The sequence below is a fragment of the Vigna unguiculata genome, chromosome 3 (genome assembly GCF_004118075.2).
Source record: "Vigna unguiculata cultivar IT97K-499-35 chromosome 3, ASM411807v1, whole genome shotgun sequence".
Lineage (NCBI taxonomy): Eukaryota > Viridiplantae > Streptophyta > Magnoliopsida > Fabales > Fabaceae > Vigna > Vigna unguiculata.
The window spans coordinates 59,674,365-59,694,361 of record NC_040281.1 but is presented as its reverse complement, the minus strand read 5'-3'; the positions used below and the strand labels follow the sequence as shown (position 1 = coordinate 59,694,361).

The window sequence follows — 19,997 nt, the reverse complement described above, 5'->3', positions numbered from 1 at the left end:
GCAATCAATGGTCAGAATCCGTGTCTGTTAATGTGAGAAGATCTAACGGTTGAAGGTGAATGCCTATAAAAGGGCGGTCATTTGCTTAGCATTGCTAGTGCTAGATAACTCAGAAGTACGTCTATTAACAACTAAAAAAGAATGTGTGATGTGTATGTATGCGTTACATGTTCACTGCATATTTACACATGGAAAATACTTTTTTGACAGATTCACTTCACAACCAATATTTAAGGGATATTTTGTTTATTAAAATAGTTAATTTTAAAATAGTTAATTTTGTATATGTAACCAGTGAGAGTGACAGATCTTCACCAAAAGCGTCGGAGAAATCAAAATAATATAATTTTGAAATTATTAAATTCAATCATTAGTATAATACTTCAAAAAATGACTTCTTTAACTGAACATTTTTTATCATTAATATAATGTTTCAAAATATGTAAAGAGGTAGAATCTATCTTGTTTTAGTCAATAATTTCATTTTCATTCCTCTTAAACGATTAATTTATTCTTCCATTATTTATCAATATATTTTTTTTTGTAAATAATACTAAAAAATAATTGATCATAATCTAATAAAAAATTGAGACATGTAATTATTAAAAGAAAAATATATTCCTCGAAACAGATCAATGATCTTTTCATTAAAATTGAGACTTTTAATATGGATAATTTACTTTGTTGGTGTAATTAACCTAATCTTAGTGTCAATTTTTAAATAAAAACAGGGACACAAAAAAATTAAACTAAATATTTTTATTTTTTATTATATTATATTTTATATTTTATTTTGTATTTACATTAAATGTTATGTTTAAATAAAAGAAATAAAAAATAAAAAAATTAATTTTTACTAATTTCTAATATATATTACCTACAATTTAAAATTTTTAATAAATTTTAAATATATTTTTATATTTTATATATATATATATATATATATATATATATATATAAATCAAAATTTTGGGGATAGGGCCCCTCCCTGCCCAAAAATCTCCGCCCTGTAACATACAAATATTGAAAGTTGTAACTTTTATGAAATATAACGTTTAATTTAAAAATAATAGGATACGATACATTATATATACATATAAAAAATTATATAATAATTCTTAAAAATATGATAAATATATAAATGTTATTGTGCGATCCAAATTAAAATTATATATTAAAGTTGTTAAAATAAAAAAATTATAAATTATTATCATCATAATAGTATAAAGACTCTATAGACTAGATACTACATTGATAATTATCAGTATAGTATCCTAAAATATCATATACGAATATGTGTCGAATATGGATACGTGACCCAAATTAAAATATGAGTGTATCATCGATTTATATAAATAAAAGTTGATATAATTTATATAATATTTTAAAATATATATCAAAATTCAAATAACTTTATCACTGCAGTATTGTTAAACAGTTCGATAAAAATAATCATAATAAATGGATTTATAATTTAACATTTAAATAAAAAATTATATAAAATTATTGATATATATAAAATTCGATGAAAGTTACAATAATATTGAGAGGCAGCTCAAGAGTTTGAGATGTCTAAAATAAACTTAAAAAATGATGTCTTTTATTTAAAATTTATTTATGAAAAATTATTTATTAATTTGTTATAATTAATTTCATTTTACATTTCTTTTTCAATAGAATAAATAATAAGGCTAATTCATTTAATCTTTCTTGATGCATTATTGATCTTAAATAAGTGTTTTTATTATCTTTGTATTTGAGAAACTCCTCCCAGCTAAAGTAGCTGACACTAAAATTGTTAACCTTATTCTATAAGTTATATATGTATTTGGGAAATAATATATTCCTTTTATATAATTAATAATGTTAATTGGTTTTTCATTTTTCAAACCTATAATTTCTCTTACGATATTTATTTTAAAAATAAATGAAATTTTCTAGGTGATATATATATTTTTATATGAAATAAAAAATTTAATGGATAAAACTCTACTAAAGATAAATATATACATATAACAAATGAGTTGAACCAACAAAACCTAGTTCTAATTGTCAAGAAAAAAAAGAGTATATATATATATATATATATATATATATATATATATATATATATATAAGGAGTTAAAATAATAAAACATATTTCTAAAGTAAATTCGATAATAGATCTTGAAGTCTCTTTCTCCTTCTTAAGTGTCAATTTTTTCACAAAACCTACACAGTTTATTTTAAGATTAATCATTAATACAAATAATTTTAAAAAATTATTGTTCTTCTCACCTTGATAGTAAATATTTTTTTTTCTAAACTTAAATTGTATTTCCACAAAAAAACCCAACTTTGATTATACTTTGATTAATATATTATCTATCAAAAGACTAAACTCTAATCTAATTAATAATTTTGTAGAAAAATTACAATTCCTCAAGATATATTTAAAAAAACTCTTGAAACTCATAAATTTCGAAAAAAGTATTAAAAAACAAAAGTGGACAAAAAAAAGCATTTATAATCCTAATACAAATTCAAAATAAAATAAACACAACACCAACACAAATAAAAAAAAAACATACAAACAAAAAATAGAATGAAAAAATTGATACATATGGAAAATATGAGATTCAAGAAATATAATCTACCAAAACCCTAAAAAAGGATTCTTAAAGGAAAATAAAACAAGGAGAGACAAGAAAATTCATTTAGAAATAAAGAAATCAAAGAAAAAAATAGAATCTATATAGATTATAAAATAACAAAGATAATTAATCATTCTCTTTTTTGTAAACAAAAATATAATTTACTAAATAAAGGTTCTAACTCACTAATAATCATTTTGAATACCAATAAAAATTATCAGAAACTAATAATAATTTAATTAAATTTCATTCTCAAACATAAACTTATAATTAATTTAATAGAATTATATTAGCAATAAAATAAATTTTGAGGCCTTTTTTCTTTTTTAAACAATTTTATAATTAATTTAATAGAGGTATATTATTAGTACAACAAAATTTTTTTGAAGTCTTTTTTCTTAAACATAATTTTATAACTAATTTAATAGAAAAATATTAGTAGTAAATTTTTTTAAACTTTGTTTTTCTAGATGCCTAAAGCAAGTATTTTACTTATTTTACTGAGTCGGCCCTGGTTGTCGCAAAGTCGTCCTTATCAAGTTTTGTCGTCGTTGTGAAGTCGTTCGTCACTGGCAAGTCACAATGACATCCACTACCATTGCAAGTGTGATTCCTTTGTACATCGATAGATTTTTGTCAATAAATTTTTGTCATCACTGAAAGATTAAATCCATCAGTAATATACATTTTTCTTGTAATGAAATGTCCTTTATGCATTTCCATTTAAATAAGTTAAACAAGTGAATTTTACACATTTGGATATAATTTTTACAACAATCTCTTCAATTTCATTCTCCTATGTTATTTTTTATGTTATTATTGTAGATTTTCTCATTTTAATAATAATAAAAAAACTACTCCAAGCACGAACAACATCAACCAAATTAAGCACAATAAACATCGATAAAAGCGTTTAATTAACATTTCATTAAAAAAAAAAAAAATACTCATCTCAGTATTGACCGTGAAAACATTGATTCAATTAGTGGGCTACAACAAAAATAATCTTAACAATGTAAATGAAAAGCAAATCCTTTCAACGTCAACAAAAAATCCTAATTGACCTAAGTAAGAAAAAATGTTCGCAAATATCTCTAAGTTAAGTCGACAATGACCCGATCAAAATTGAGTTGAGGAGAAAATACAAAAAGAACACAACACAGATGATTATTGTGAAAACATGAAGAAATTAAAATTCTTATGTACGGGTTGGATGAGATCTGGTATCCTTAGTGAAGAGGAATCATTGGAACATTTGCTCTTTGCATTTGAATATGACATTCACATCTTAAGGGATAGGTGCTACCCATGGTTTAAGTTTTCAGCACACCTTTGACACATTTTTTGCAGCATGCTTTCTGCTGCATCAACAGTTTGACGGAGAGAAAATATTCTCCATTCTATCTTGTTGGGGGTAGGGATTTATGCAGAAAGTGTTGATGCAGGGATTGTTACAAAACAAAACCATTACATGCAAGTGCTGCATAGGATAGGGAGTCTTTTGTTCAACTAGTGCTATACAATGATTTCAAGTTGAAAGATTTCTGATTGTACATCATAGACCACACCATAATTAACATATAACTTCAGAGAATTGCATAACAGAGGCTATATTTGGACAAGTTAAGGGTTTCTATTTTTAAAAGTCCAAACAGTCTATTTTTAGATATTTTAAGTGTTTCAATTTTTGAAACACACAGACATAGAAAGCTCTTTGACAATGTCTACGCTTCTAAACTCTTTCCTACATTATAATTATGAGTAACTCTTCATATCCTAATGTTTATATTGTTCTGATCGAAAGATTAGACCAATAGTATGATTTTATAATTTCAGTAGGAAGATTCTTGAGTTATTAAGACAGCTAATAATTTTTATGTCTATGAATACGATAAAGATTGTATAGGACAGTCAAAGTTTGTTCTCATCTTGCTTATTACATGGCACTTATGTTTGAAATCTATGGGAAAACCAAGATACCCTTTTGATATTTTAGGCTAATATGACTACTAAATTTTGTTTTTAATTATACCATTCATTAACAACATTATAGTTAGAACCTGTCATTGACCTATCATTTATGACCACAACCAAAATATTTGGTCATACATAGAATCTATGTTATTACCAGAATGTTTTGTAATTAGAAAAATGGAAAAAGTATTGCGCATGTTTGTTGTTGGAAGGTGTTGGTATGTTTGAGAGTGAAGGAAGATGGTTTCCCAGAAGAGGCCTTACACAGTACCCACTCTCTTCTTCCTCGCATTGTTCCTCATTTCTGTCATCGTCTTCTTCTCCACCAGAACCACTCTTCACACCGCTTCCCCCATTCACCCAGATCTTTACCTCCGCGTCCAACCTGTTTCCCCTCCTCCTCCTCCACCACCACCACCTCCGCCTCCACCCTCCTCCCCTGCCACCACTCAAACCCTCACCGTCGGTTACACTGACAACGTCACCGACGCTGAATCTGATGTCCAACCGGTAACGGAAGTAAATGAAACTGTTGCCGATTCCGTCGGTTACACTGCCAATGTCACCGACGCTGAATCTGATGCCCAACCGGTAACGGAAGTAAATGAAACTGTTGCCGATTCCGTCGGTTACACTGCCAATGTCACCGACGCTGAATCTGATGCCCAACCGGTAACGGAAGTAAATGAAACTGTTGGCAATTCCGTCGGTTACACTGTCAATGTTACCGACGCTGAATCTGATGCCCAACCGGTAACGGAGGTAAAGGAAACTGTTGGTGACGATGCGGTGTTGAATGTGAAGGAGTGCGATTTGTTCACGGGAACGTGGGTGAGGGATGATAACTACCCGATTTACCAACCGGGTTCGTGCCCTTACGTGGACGAGGCTTATGACTGCAAAGCTAACGGAAGGACCGACACGCTCTACACCAAATGGCGCTGGAAACCGGATGCCTGTGATCTTCCCAGGTACTCTCTCTGTTGCATTTTCATTTTTTCTATGCTTGTTGCTAAACAGGTTTCAGGTATTTTTGCTTAATTTTGGGGTCGCACACAAACTCTAGCTGCTGCTTCTTCTTCATCTGCCAATTTCTGATGCTTTTGTGTTTGGTTAACTTTTATAGCTACTTATGCGGAATCAATCCTCTTGCAGCGAACCAAAATAAAAATTAATAGCGTGAACATTTTGTATCTGTCTCTGTTTTCATAGATATTACTCGAGTGGAGTTTCATAAAAGTGTGACTGATTATGGAAAGTGATGGATTAGAAATTCTCTTGTCATGTGAGATTTTAGTGCTAGTGGATATATTGCCGTTACCTTCCACATGGCAAAATTGCAGTTGCCTGTTGCATTTTATGCCTCCACTTATTCTGATGAGGATCATAATAGATAGAGGTTGGTTTCAGAATGATTTGGTTAATGTGTTCAAGTATGAGGGCTGTGTGTATTCTATGAAACTTTAGAGAGTGAGTAAGCATGCTTCTCTTGCATAAACTTGATATGGATGTTCCCCAAGGGGGACCCAGCTTGAATTCAACAACTTTTGCAATTCAAACATCTTAACGAGAGTAAAACATTGTCGAACATAAAGTTTTGATGTATCGGACTATCCTAGGTGATTGTGAGAAAATGAACATGAAGTTTTGATGTATCAGATTATCCTAGGTGATTTTGAGAAAATGAATTTTCAGCACTGATTTTTGCTTTTATAGATTCAGATTAAAGAGCTCTAAAAATGGTAAGGTACCCATGCCCGTGAAAATTGAAAATAATGTTTACCTAATTAGTTTGGTTCCTCTAACAACATAGTTTCTGGTAGCAATATTTCAGGTTATGGGATCTGTATTTTTATTGGAAATGGTCGTGGGAACATTTCTAAAAAGGTTCAAACATTTGTTTACTTGGTGGTGTGTGGAAACTCAATTTGAAATGCAAAGAAGCACATGCCATGCGCATCCTATTCTTTCTTTAATCTTATAATGTAAATTAGCCATTGCAAAGTTAGCTTATAAAGACAACATGCATACATATAGAATCTCAAATTCCACTGAAGCTTAGGTGGTAGTTTTTTTGTTTTTTTTTTTATCAGCAAATTCCACACGATGCTTTGTTGTTAACCATGTCCCACATTTCCCTCTAAAAAGTATTATCTGATGTTCATTCAAAGAGCTGCGCTGTTTCTGTAGTTGAGAAGTGGGAATGTTGAATCCTCTGTCGTATGACGTAATGTACAAGGAACTAAATTACTTTTAGCCTTGTTCTGTATTTTCTCTATAGTTTAACACTAGCAACCTGCAGTTGTTATTGTATGGCCTGTTAGACGATGGTTTGACCTTTTTTTCTCATCAGATGTTCAACTTTTGATTTTCTGTTGATATATGAAGGCTTAATAAAACAAACTTGTCTCTTCTAGTGTTCAACTAATGATTTTCTGTTGACAAAAGGCATCTCATATACAATATAGCGTGTTAATTACATATAGTCACTAAAGTGTTTTTGAACAATTATCCTTTGCTTTGCATCTTTTAATAATTTAGAAATTAACTATTCATATATGCTTCATTAATTTCTTTCATATTCTACTTGAAGGTTTAATGCCACAGACTTCCTTGTAAGATTGAAAGGTAAACGACTAATGCTTGTTGGAGATTCTATGAACCGGAACCAATTTGAGTCCATTCTGTGTGTACTACGTGAAGGCCTGCAAAATAAGAGCAGAATGTACGAGATACATGGACACAAAATAACAAAAGGAAGAGGCTACTTTGTTTTTAAATTTGTGGTAAAATTTTATCTTACATATTTAGTTTCTTCTAACTTATATGCACTAATACTATGATCTGCTTTTATATTATTGTTTTCTCTTTGTTTTTTTTTTGTCCATTCAATTTCTTAGTAAATTTGTCTCTTCAAGGTCCAGTTGACTTGAATAAAAGTTGTTGGCGAGTATAAATCCAGCTGATGCTGTAGTTTCAGAAGTTAAAACTTCATAACTTCCTATTGAATACAGTATTTGTATTATTATGAAATTTGCATATGAAATGATCGGGCAAATGGACATTTTTATTTTGCTGTATCAACAAGATGTGTAGGGACCGACTGCAGTATATTGTGCTTATAAAAGAAATAGTGTGCTAAGATTTTGGAATATTGGACAGGACTATAATATCTCGGTGATATTTGTGAGATCTCATTTCCTTGTAAAGGAAGGAATTCGTCTTAATTCACAAGGGAGCTCAAATCCTACATTGTCAATAGATCGGATTGACAAGACATCTGGTCGTTGGAAGAAGGCTGATATTCTTGTCTTCAATACCGGACACTGGTGGACTCATGGAAAAACTGCTCGAGGGTTAGGATGCAATTATTTTATTTTCATACTTTGATTAATATATGCATTGATTTTATTTAATAAATTTTTGGAAACTGTGTTTTTCTTTCCCCATGTATATTGAACTCTAGCTTGCTTAAGTAATTAAAGGATTCATCCTAACATTTTCTGCACAAGAATGTCATCCTCTTGTTTTAAACTGCTCTTGGCAACATGGAAGATTGGTGTGTACAGTAGTATCAAAAGTTATGAATTAAGAAAATTTGAATTGTCACTTTTTGGTCCTTTTTTCTTATTATGTTTTATTCACTAGTCACTGCTACCAGTTGCTATTTGGTTTGTCTTTCATTCCTTAAATTAGTCATCTACCAAAATGAAGAAAGAAAATAGTCGTAATTTTCTTAAAACATTGAACAAAAGAAGGTGATAGTGTCTGATTTGTGCAGGATAAATTACTATAAAGAAGGTGATTATCTGTATCCAAAATTTGATGCAGTGGAGGCTTACAAAAAGGCTATGGAGACCTGGGGAAAGTGGATCGATCGTAATATCAATCCGCGTAAACAAATTGTCTACTATCGCGGATATTCTAATGCCCATTTCAGGTATTGATTTCTTTTTCACATTTATTGACACAAAATCCTTGGCCCCTTCTCTTTCCAGTCTACTAATAATAATACTGAGGATCATGTCTGTGTAAAAGAAACAGGAAACCTATTGCTGTAATCCACATCATAATAATGGAGGAAAGAATAATAGAAGAAACCAATTCCACACCACCACTTGCTCTCTCAACCAAATAACATTGATAATTAACATTTGGCAGGGGTGGAGACTGGGACTCAGGTGGATCATGCAACGGTGAAACTGAACCAGCTTTTAATGGTTCCATCCTGAACAACTATCCTTTGAAAATGAAGATAGTGGAGGAAGTGATCCAGGGAATGAAGTTTCCAGTAAAGTTATTAAATATCACAAAACTGACCAATTTTAGGAAGGATGGCCATCCATCTGTCTATGGCAAGGTTAACTTGGATGGCAAGAAAGTCTCTACAAGGAAGCAAGACTGCAGCCATTGGTGTCTTCCCGGGGTCCCTGATGCATGGAATGAGTTAATTTATGCCACTCTGGTTTTTCAACAAACAAAATCAAGGTATTGACTTACATTATTCTTCTTTCTAGGAGTTTACTTTTTTTATGCGGCAAAGAAGGGAGAACAAAAGAGAAAACGGAACTTCTTTGGCCTTGGCTTTCATTTAGGAGGTCACCGAAAGCAATGGAACTTGTTCCCCCTGTGGTAGTACCCTTTTGGGAATTATCATGAGTTAGTTATTCGGTAGCATGGAAAACTGTACTTTATTGCACAGAATCAAGTAAGAAATTAGTATAAAAATTAGTGATGTTATTGTGGGATTATTCTCTCGAGTGTACTGAATGGTATATAGTAAACACAGCATTGAAAATAGTTTGTCAATTTTACATTTTAAATTAAATTATGATTTCAAAGTTAGAGGTGTGATATGGATAAGAGCTGTTAAAGGAGCATTGATGATGACTATTAGGGTTGGTAATGAATAGGATCAATCTCAAATTAATTTCAGTCTCACAATTTCTGTGGTGAATTTGATTCATATATTAAATGTGCTGAAGATATATATACTTTAAACTGTTGAATATAAATGTATCTATAAATCATTTTTAATTATAGATCTTAGATTTTTTTAAAGATACCACAGATAATTTAGAACTCAAACTTAAGATCAATAACTAAACTGATTACAATAATGCAATAGTTATCAACTAACTTAAATAATAGTTGTATAAATCTAAAATTTTCAAACATGCATTATTATGATTAAAGAAATTTACTATAATCTATGACCAGCAAAATCAGCCAGAATGTGTTTATCTCCTCGACAAAGGATGATGCTTCTCTATTCTCAATCTAATTAAAGAAAAAAATAAAAATGAATTATTAGATGGGGTTACAGTCTAAAGAGAGGATTGACGTTGATAGAATAAATCATTTATATAAAATTATTGAATAAATTAACAACTCAGTTTCATTAAGTATTCTCCATTTACAATCATATTTTTCTAATTTAATTGCCTTATACTTTTAATATTTATAGTTAACATCAACCACTCTTTAAAAAAAATCGCAGAAATATAATTTATAGAAACTGTATTAGACTATAAATAAGAGCATGAGAGGATCAATTTTGACCGTGTAAATAAAATAGTTATTTTTTTGTGTATTTATGGTTATTCTTCTTTAGATATTTCCATTTTAATATTTGTTATTTGAGTTATGTTAAGAATATTATTGATGTACAAATAATATAAATGAAAATTAATTAAAATAGTGAACTGATGTAAATTGCTAAGTTTCCCAACGGAAAGCTTTATTTGACCATCACTTTTCTTAAAAGAAATGCATAGCTAATTAATTACAATATCTCCTCTTTCTTGTAACATATACGTTATATCTCTCATATTTTTATAATTTTTACAAATTTATAATATCTTATATTATAATTATAATTATATGACCTCTAATATTTCATATTGTAATATGACTTTTAAAATTTCATATAAGTATGCATCTCAATTAAGTCCCTATTAAACTTTCAAGATAAAAACGCGGACTTAAGTGAATGTTTATTGTATTAAAACACTCATTATCCATGGTTAATAAATATCTGCAGGTACCAACTATCCGCTAATAGATTTTAGCCGCGAATACACGTGGACACAAATATTTTTGTAATACCATCCATAAATAACTGCATTTTTTATATTTTATTTTTGAAATTTCTAAATAAAATTATTTTAAAAATATTTAAAATATAAATTTAAATAAAAATATATTTTAAGTAAAGCTTAAGTAAATTAATCAATAAAATATTAATGAAAATAATTTTAGTATTTTAAAAGGAAAATTTAAATTAATTGACTCAAAATATAAATTTTAAAAATTAATCTCTTACAAAATAACATCAATTTTGTAAATTCAAATAAAATAAATAATTATATGAAGTCAAATTTGATTATCTCATAATTAATATTTTTTTGCACTAATTAATTTATTTTGATTAATTGAATTTAAGAAAAGTATACCAATAAAATTTTTGTTAATAATTATTAGTATGTATTCATGGATTGGATACCATGGATTGGATACCATGGTACTGGCATGAATCCATTACCTACAAATATTCATAAAAAATATTTTTTTAATATTCATCACAAATTTCATCAACAAATATATGTGGGTTCAACCATAATTATTGAATTGAGAAAAAGAGGTAATAAAATGTATGAATGCCGTTGTTAATCGATCCTTTGCATAACAATGATGTTTTTCTGATTTTTTAGAATTAATATTTATAATATGTGTATTACATAAATGTTTATTTTATTTTAGTGAATTCACTTGTTAATTCAATTTTAATTGCATCAGTCCGAGTAAAAAGGAGGGTAAAACATATATAATACATTTTTATTAAATAATATCATTAATAAATTATACCAGTGTGAGACCCCTTTCTCTATTTTAAACTCTGTCCTAAAGAGGGGTTGGACCTAGCCATTTAAGGGTCCAAGTTCAGTCCACTTTGGACCCCCAAGACCTCCTCACAGTCACTTATCCTTCATTTTGCCACTTTTACAGAAAATAGTCCTCTTTGTATCTCTTGTGCTGAAGCAGAAAGCTCTGCTAGGGCTTAAACAAGTTCCTTGATTTCCATAGCTGAAACATCTTTCTACCACGTAAGTTGATTCCTTCCCTTGCTTCCTTTTGTTTTCAGCTCCTAAGTTCTGGTCCTACCTTAATCTCTATCAAATCTAAGTTCTTTTTCGTGCTCGTGCGTTTGTTTTCAGCTCATTAAGCTGTTCTTGGTCTTGGTTCTCTTCCACCAAGAGTCCTTTAAGAACATTTAGCTCCATTCGAGGTAAGAAAAGCTAGAGTTTATGTTTTTTTAAAGTTATTATGCTTTCTATATAGGCATCAGATTTATGTGACAGAAAGCACCTTGTAATTTAACTGTTGTTGGACAAGGTGCATCATTTCTGTACTTTTATTGGTATAGTATCTGACTGTATTTAATATTTATCCTTTTAAGGGTATGTTGTTTTCTGTACATAGTTTCCTTGGTTGAAATTTTAGATGTTGATTGTTGCCCGCATTGAATCATTGACATTAGATACTTTTATTTATTTGTTGAGATTTTATTCATGAAAATAGTTTGCCTTTGGTCTCAATCTCTAAAGATTTGGGTTTATGTTGAAGTATGAACTAAGTAAAATTGTTTTTTTTTTAAACATTTGTGGATTGATATCTTGTTTAAATTATTCTTTTATTGAAAATTTCCCCTGTGCAAGATTTGTAGAAAATAATTTAAGGTGTTGATGCTTACATTAAAAATGGCATGTCCCTTGACAATTTTCATATTGCATCGAGTACATTTTATGTTTTGTAAAAATTAAAAATCTAGATAAAAGTATAAATGTGAGGAGTATTCCATTCTGGGTAAATTATATTTTGGTTAAATAATTTTTAAATTATTATATATGTAACTATTTTCACCAGAGTAAACTAGTTTGATGAGAACAGAATACACTGTTGTAAAAGACATTATTTTGTTGCAAATGTTATCATGAATCCATACATGTATTGATTTTCAGACCTGTTACTTTTTCCTTCATCTCATAATTAGTAATGTCTTTCTCCTAGTAAGGGTCAATATATATATATATATATATATATATATATATATATATATATATATATATAATAAATTATAAATATTCTTTTAGTTTTCTGATAAAATTTTAATCATTTTGTTACATTTTAGAATACCAATATCTTTGATCCTTGTATAAGAATAAATGACAATAATTTTTATTCTCATTATTATAAAAGAAAATTGTTTATTTTTAAATGTATTAATTACCAATTACCAATTTAACATAATTTGTTCAAAGTCTTTCACATGCAAGTTTAACAATGGGTTTTAATTTTATATGCTACTATCAAATATTATTAAAACTATTTATATATTTGTAAGTTTAAAACAAATGTCAGATTTTCAATGATAATACATGTTTTTTTTAAATCATTTCTATGAAACTCAGGTAGGAGACGCTGTGTTGACTGTTGTTTGTTTCATGATGGTTTTCTTTAATTTTCCCTTACTCAATATAGATGATCATGCCTGTTTGTATGCTTTAATGAGATTGATAATGAAAATGTTGGTATGGAAAGCATGACTTGTTTTGTGGTTGGTGGTGGAATGGCATGAAAATTGAATTCTTGAGATGGCATGTGGAAATTTGTTGGTAAAAGAGTTTCAAGGGAAACTCTTGATAATGGTAGTTAATGTATACCTTGATATAGGAGATGTCTAGATAAAGGAAGGTATCCTGAACTCTAATAATCGTTCACGCTCACATAGAGCAGAATGATTTATGTGGTGAGAGTGGCAGGAGGTCCTAGTCTTGGGACATATTGGGCCTAAGACATTAGAGGATTAACCCTGTGTGTGGTTGGGTGATAACTCCTTGCGTCTAAACTCTGCAGAGTTTAGAAACCAACACATGTGCATACTTCCTTTAGAATTCTATATAAAGAGTATGATCCGGATATTGAGTCATAGAGTCTTGCAATTGTTTGCTTTCACATGATTTGGGTGCCTACTGCTTTGTTTGATTATAACCTGTTTTATCATTTGGTTGCTTGATAACATGTTAAAATATTTTACTCTAGCTTACCTTTTCATTTTTGTTTGTTCCTTACTTTGCTTTCTCTTTTGCAATGATCACCAATTTATTGGTGTGAGCAGATGTGGAAACCCTTGGTAGAACTCAGGATGGTGAAGATGCTGCTGTGTAAAGTGGTCCCTTTAGTCTGGGTTATGGCTCACTGTTGAGCCACTTTTTGAACAACTCTTGTTTATTTAGATTGCTTGCTCTATGAGCAATCTTTTGTAAAACAATAGTATCCTTGTGTCCTTTTTATGACAATTGTGATGTGCCTAAGCTTTTATTCCAAGTATACTATGGATAATTGTAATAGTCAGTACATGTATGCTTCATGATATGTGTTCTTTTACATTATAATTATTTTGTGATGCTTAATTTTGAGTAGATTACTCTATTTAAAATGGGATGTCACCAGCAAAAAATCTGATTAATTTAATCTAGTGAATTTTTGTTTTTAAATTATATCTTTTTATTTACAAAATTCAAACTTAAATTTTAAAAAGTTAATTGCGTATAAATCGAAACTAATTCACAGAAAAAAAAATCATAACAGAATATATAAATATTTTTTAAATAAATAAATAAATAAATAAATAAATAAATAAATAAATATATATATATATATATATATATATATATATATATATATATATATATATATATATATTGTATGGTAACCTTGTAAATGACCTGAAAAAGATAGATATCTAGATAAGTTTGTGTTCTTCATGTTTCTTTTCGTTTTTAAATTTAAAAAACTTTATAACTTTTTTATAATATTTGAATCAGCTTAAACATACAAGAATCTTATATGTTAATTATAGGATATGATAATTTATGTAAATGATTTTAACATTATTTATAATAAATTAATAACCATTTGCTTATTTTACTTATTTTAAAAAATCTAAGGATTTATTTATAATATTGTAAGTAATTGACGAATTTAGATTATCTTTTGGATTTTTTTTCCTTTACTGTATTTTTATAATATATTATATTTTTATAATATATTGATTACCACTAATTTATTTTAAATTATATTAAAAAATATTTAAAATATTAACACAATATATTTTTACTATTTAATAAAAAATAACATAAAAAAAAATCAGTACTCGTAATTCACCCTTTAAAGCACGAACTGAAATCAATTTGCTTGGGTGCACATGAAAGTATCGCACTTTGATGAATTGAATTTGTTGCATATATTACATGAATATTTTGGCATATGTGACGGCCTCTTTGAATTGCTTCTGTGGCGGTGCAAAAAGGAGTAGTAGGCAATTTTGTGTGGGCCATGATGATGACCCAAATCTCAATTGCGTGGGCCAATTTTGATTCATGCTTTTGTTTTCACACAGTTGACCTTTCTCAGTGTAGTAGTCATTTTATTTATTTATTTATTTACTACTTTTTTACTTTAAAAAAAAAATTGTGGAATTGAAATGAAGAAGGAAATCGGTGGTATCCTTCCTAGGGTTAAGTTTGATTAGTTGGAGTATTGAACAAGGACAACCTTCGAGATTACATTGTACCATTCATTATTTATTTGTTATAGTTTAATGTCTACGAAGCCATGCCTCTTTTCACACCACTGTGCTAACCTTGTTATTATTATTCAATTCCTATGACCAAATGATTGGTGTGACCAAAATCATTGCTTATGCTTTCTTCCATTCTTTTTCTCTCAAAATAAAAAATACAATTTCATAAATTATGAGTAAAAGTCAAATTTTATTTGCATAGAAAACAAGTTTTAATTAAACAGAGTTTGCTTAAGTGGCAAGGTATATCAATTCTAAGATCTTGCTCAGTGGGCAATGGGGACCCACGTAATTATGTTTGAAGAATCCATTATTTTTATAAATTGACTAATTAATTAGTATTATGTTGGACTCGTATATATAATCGTATGTATATACGGTACGGCCATGTTTGTACTTCTACAGGAATTCTTGTTCAACGTTTTGGTCAAATTATAGTTTCCAAATTTCATGTGAATAATACTCATCACAAGTTTGTTTTACATAAAATTGGATAAGTTTTTGTATTCAATCATTGAGTATGTATTATTTTAATTCATCATAACAAGAAGTTTAATTTTGATCATGTACGGTAAATATAAAATTGCTAACACATTTTAATTGAACTCTAGTACGTAATACATATATAAAATTAAACAAATTGGCTAGAATAGTATAAAGATTTTTGGAATAGAAAAGTAAATTACCCTAACATATTGTTCACTTTCCTTTTTTGCTTTTTCGACCAATTATAGATTACTATACTCATATATATTATATTTATTGCATATTATAATTAGTTTAACAGTGTTAAAAAATATCTTTACACTCTAATAATATGCATACAATTAAAGTCATGATGAAATAAGTTAATAGAAAATACTAATTCATATAAAAATGGTTAGTATTATGGTGTTTGATTTAATCCCACATCGCTTAGAATTGTGAGATGTCTCTATTTTACTACATAAGAGACTCTATGTAAAGTTTGAGATACACCAGAAAAAAAAGATTTTCTAATGTAGTCGTGGACGTAGATATAAACATTGTATGTCAAACCATGTTAAATTCTCTTGATAAAAAAAAACTAATTTTCCATGAATTTTTTTATAACTAATTAATTACCTAAAGATATATACATATATAAAAGTTGAATTGAATTTATAATGGTGTTAATTGATGGTGGCTTATTACTGTGTGACATAGTAATGTTTAATGGTTGGAAGTTGAAAGTATGCTTGTGAACTTGGGTAATTATGAAACCTTTTCGCAGACAAATGCAAGGTTTTCTTGCTTCAAAAATATTTTTAAGATAATCACTATCATAATAGCATGGTAATTACTCTCTATTATAGTTATGCAAACACCGGTAGGTTGGATTTATAGTATAGAACTAGTATTCCCATGTGTTCTGAAGAACACCATGTCTACAAAATTTGATGAGAAATACTTGTGCTAAGTAAGAGGTTACACTATAAAATATTTGATGGAAAAATAACTTACTCACTACAAATATTGTTTATGAATCCTGATTGAAGAAGCATTGGATTTGTGAAAAACAGTGTGTTTGAATTGATTTGCGATCCCTTAAAAGACGCTATAAAGTTTGTCTAAAACTACGTTAGTGTGTGTGGTGGCATGATAAGGGCAGCCACTGTCTCTTAGTAATGATTTTGTTGAGATTTGGATGTTGGCACTTAGTTGGATAATGTTAGGATTATGACTTAGCAAATTCCATGCGCTTTCTCTCAATGGAACTTTGCCCTATTATGAAATGCAACCTACTCCTGTCTTGTCTTGTGGGTTGGTTCAAGAACCACCTCAACACTCAAAAAACACACACACAATTTCTCATTATTCTCCACACACATCACGCACTAAACAACCCTCATTCAGTTTTTTCAAAAATTAATTGTTGTGAAATTTCCCTACGATTTCCTTCGGACCACCCACCAATAATATACAAATGAAAACTCACATTCTTCTATATATATATGGTTTGGATTCTTGTGAAGCATGAAAATGCCAACGTTTCACGTCATGGATCGCAGATATAAAACAAAATCCTATCTAACACAGATTTAATAATATTCCAACTTTAAAGCCCTAATCTCTGATTAGTGGTCTCACTTAGGGAATTGTTTTATCTTTGAGTTTCAGCCATTCAAAACCTTATTCCTTATCCGTACCATCGTATACGTACATAAACGCACACACATACAAAAATAATGAATAAACAAATGAGAAAATAATTTTGATTAATTAGTTTAAATTGAATAAATCTACAAGAGAGACACCTGATTTACTAACTACGTATCTATCTGAGCCGCCCCAGTTTGCTCTCTCTTCGATGTGGGGACCGGAGGAATATATAATATAATATATATGGTATGTACTGTTTTTCATTGTAATCATAATTAGAAAGGTTTTGGGTTACGTGTAGCAACAGGTGGTTGATGATATTCCAATTTTGATGTATCAATTTGTACCCTCTAACCCTATATTGTTGTTTCCTTCATTCAGTTTTACTAGTTTGTCGCACGAAGAACACATAGTCAGAGTTGCCGTTTTGGATAGTTGAATGCAGAGAGGCGATGATGGTCCAACCTTAAGTGCACGTAGTTCCTGCAATTCCTTCTTCAATCTTTTGTTCTCATCGCTTAGATTTTGACACTGTTTTTTCAACCACTCACGGTCCACTTCTGTCTGCTTCAGTTTCGTCCTGAACAATTTAAATCTCAAATTTAATGCACGCCATAGGTCCATATAGTCAACACAATTAACAATTTATTAAATAAACAAAATAAAACCGTGGAAAACTCACAACTCTCCCTTTTCTTTTCTCACTTTTCATCTCTACTCCCTTAAAACATTCAGCTTTGAAAAAACCCAGATATTCGATGCAAAGCAATTCATCAAGAATAAACAAACCTATATATATACATCAATGAAACGAAAGCTATATATATAATTAACGTACCTTGCTCTTCTGTTCTGAAACCAAACTTCCACTTGTCTTGTCGTTAAATTCAATTGATCAGCCAGTGCTTGTTTCTGGACCTGCATGTGGAACCAAAACCAACGCATAAACAACAGAACACAATTAACTCATAAATATGTATGATACAAATGATCATGTATAGACAGCAAAATCATCATGAATAGCGTTACGTGTATGTGCCATACATATAATATATAAAAATTAGAAGGAGAAAAGGTGAATATATACCGGATTAAGAGTGGTATGAAGTTTGAAGCTGTTCTCAAGCATGGATGATTGGTCCTTGGAAAGCCTGAGTTTTTTTCTGCATCCTTTGTTGTTGTTGTTGGTGTTGCTGTTATCAGAATCAGTGCTCTCTACCTTATCATGATTCAAGTTAATGGCTTCCCCTTTAGGACAAAGCTCAAAAGCTAAGTCTAGCACGGGTCTGTTCTCTTTCTGCTTACCCTTTTTTGGGACATACCCTCCCATTCCAAGGCCCAAACAAAGCCCAGTGATGCATTCTTCAGCGTCTTCCATTTTCAGAGAGAGAGAGAGAGAGAGAGAAGGGGTTGGAGAATTGTATTGTGATGAAGTATAGTCAAAAGGGAAAGTTGGGTTTATGAAAGAGGTGGATTTAATACAGATTTTATTGTTGGGTTTGGTCTTGGTCATACAAATTCAATTTCAATCGGTTATTATTATATATGGCTACTTGGTTTCATTTTAGAAAATATATAAAATTGTTTGTGTAGAATAATTATGATACTAATGAATGACGACTACATATTAAATGTGACAATAAAAAATTGAAAAGGAGTAAAAGCATGCGATAGGATTGTGACCCCTCTTAGGAAACCAAATTTTTTTTCTTAATATATGTTTGACAATTTTCTCCTTTTTTTCTTTGTGCCAATTCCAACCCTGTTCGAGTCAGCTCATCGTATCTTTCCCACCACTTTCCTATGATTTGCGTTGTCTTCACAGGTGGGTTCCAACATTCACATTCATCATCGTACGTTGAAAAACATTTTATACTCTACTACAAAAATTATGTTTTACTACGGGATAATTTTATATTCACAATAATTCAACGTCAAGCAAATAATCAATTTAAAATAAGTACCTTTTTTTATTCAATACTAAAACAATTGATATTCGATTACTTTATATTTTTTCTGCGTGCCTTATAATCCTACACCAACCAATGTAAAATAATGTTCCCATAGTTGTGTAACAGGCTTCAATATTCAAAACACGTAACTAACAAAAATTAAACCAAAATAAACGAACTGTGAAAATAATAAATCACGTAAATGAACGCTCTTATTTATTTGGACTATTTTCATTAGTCTATGAGGGGCATTTTAGTAAAATGATTGCCATTCATTTGAAGTTAATGGTGTGGCAACTGAAAATTTGACATTAACTCAAACAAAGAGATTTTACCACACACATTTCTGAAACATAATTAATGCATGCTTTAAAAAGATCTTTACTATTCGTTTAAGTTTATGGCCTAAATTTTTCGTTTCAAACTAATATTTACTCCCCTATTATTCTCTTTAATATAACATATTTCAAACATAATTACATATACCAAACAATAAATAATTTAATTGATTTTGTTAAAATTTTAATAAATTTTTTAATATTCATTATTAATTGAAAAACATACATGTTCATAATATTTAATACGAGCCAACTAGAATTTTTTTAATATTTTAGAAACTATAAAATACTTTACAAAAATAGCCATCAATTTCTTCTAACCTATACCTCTAGA

At 29.4% G+C, this 19,997-nt stretch overlaps 2 protein-coding genes and 1 long non-coding RNA gene across 3 annotated transcripts; 2 read left to right on the top strand and 1 right to left on the bottom strand.

Annotated features, from left to right (window-relative positions):
• Positions 1–4,696: 4,696 nt before the first annotated feature.
• On the top strand, positions 4,697–9,407 carry LOC114179855 (protein trichome birefringence-like 5). The gene is made up of 5 exons (XM_028066335.1): positions 4,697–5,578; positions 7,201–7,393; positions 7,770–7,963; positions 8,389–8,547; positions 8,769–9,407. Exons 1-5 carry the CDS (start codon positions 4,848–4,850, stop codon positions 9,100–9,102), a joined length of 1,611 nt encoding a protein of 536 aa, XP_027922136.1. The 5' UTR covers positions 4,697–4,847; the 3' UTR covers positions 9,103–9,407.
• A 2,115-nt stretch (positions 9,408–11,522) lies between these two features.
• LOC114175301 lies at positions 11,523–14,034 on the top strand. The gene is made up of 3 exons (XR_003602812.1): positions 11,523–11,713; positions 11,825–11,895; positions 13,786–14,034. It is a non-coding gene; the product is annotated as an uncharacterized LOC114175301 (long non-coding RNA).
• Positions 14,035–17,540: 3,506 nt separating this feature from the next.
• On the bottom strand, positions 17,541–18,864 carry LOC114179124 (homeobox-leucine zipper protein HAT14-like). Its single transcript, XM_028065348.1, has 3 exons — positions 18,461–18,864; positions 18,212–18,291; positions 17,541–17,953 (listed from the first exon to the last, which is right to left on the bottom strand). Exons 1-3 carry the CDS (start codon positions 18,749–18,751, stop codon positions 17,710–17,712), a joined length of 615 nt encoding a protein of 204 aa, XP_027921149.1. The 5' UTR covers positions 18,752–18,864; the 3' UTR covers positions 17,541–17,709.
• Positions 18,865–19,997: the final 1,133 nt, after the last annotated feature.

Excerpts from the sequence above, each read along its gene's own strand:
- LOC114179124 (XM_028065348.1), bottom strand. The coding sequence starts at position 18,751 with ATGGAAGACGCTGAAGAATGCATCACTGGGCTTTGTTTGGGCCTTGGA. Across the intron at positions 18,292-18,460 it reads TTCATACCACTCTTAATCCG|GTCCAGAAACAAGCACTGGC; the intron begins GTATATATTCAC and ends TTCCACATGCAG. Across the intron at positions 17,954-18,211 it reads TTTCAGAACAGAAGAGCAAG|GACGAAACTGAAGCAGACAG; the intron begins GTACGTTAATTA and ends TAAATTGTTCAG.
- LOC114179855 (XM_028066335.1), top strand. The coding sequence starts at position 4,848 with ATGGTTTCCCAGAAGAGGCCTTACACAGTACCCACTCTCTTCTTCCTC. Across the intron at positions 7,394-7,769 it reads ACTTTGTTTTTAAATTTGTG|GACTATAATATCTCGGTGAT; the intron begins GTAAAATTTTAT and ends AATATTGGACAG. Across the intron at positions 7,964-8,388 it reads CATGGAAAAACTGCTCGAGG|GATAAATTACTATAAAGAAG; the intron begins GTTAGGATGCAA and ends TGATTTGTGCAG.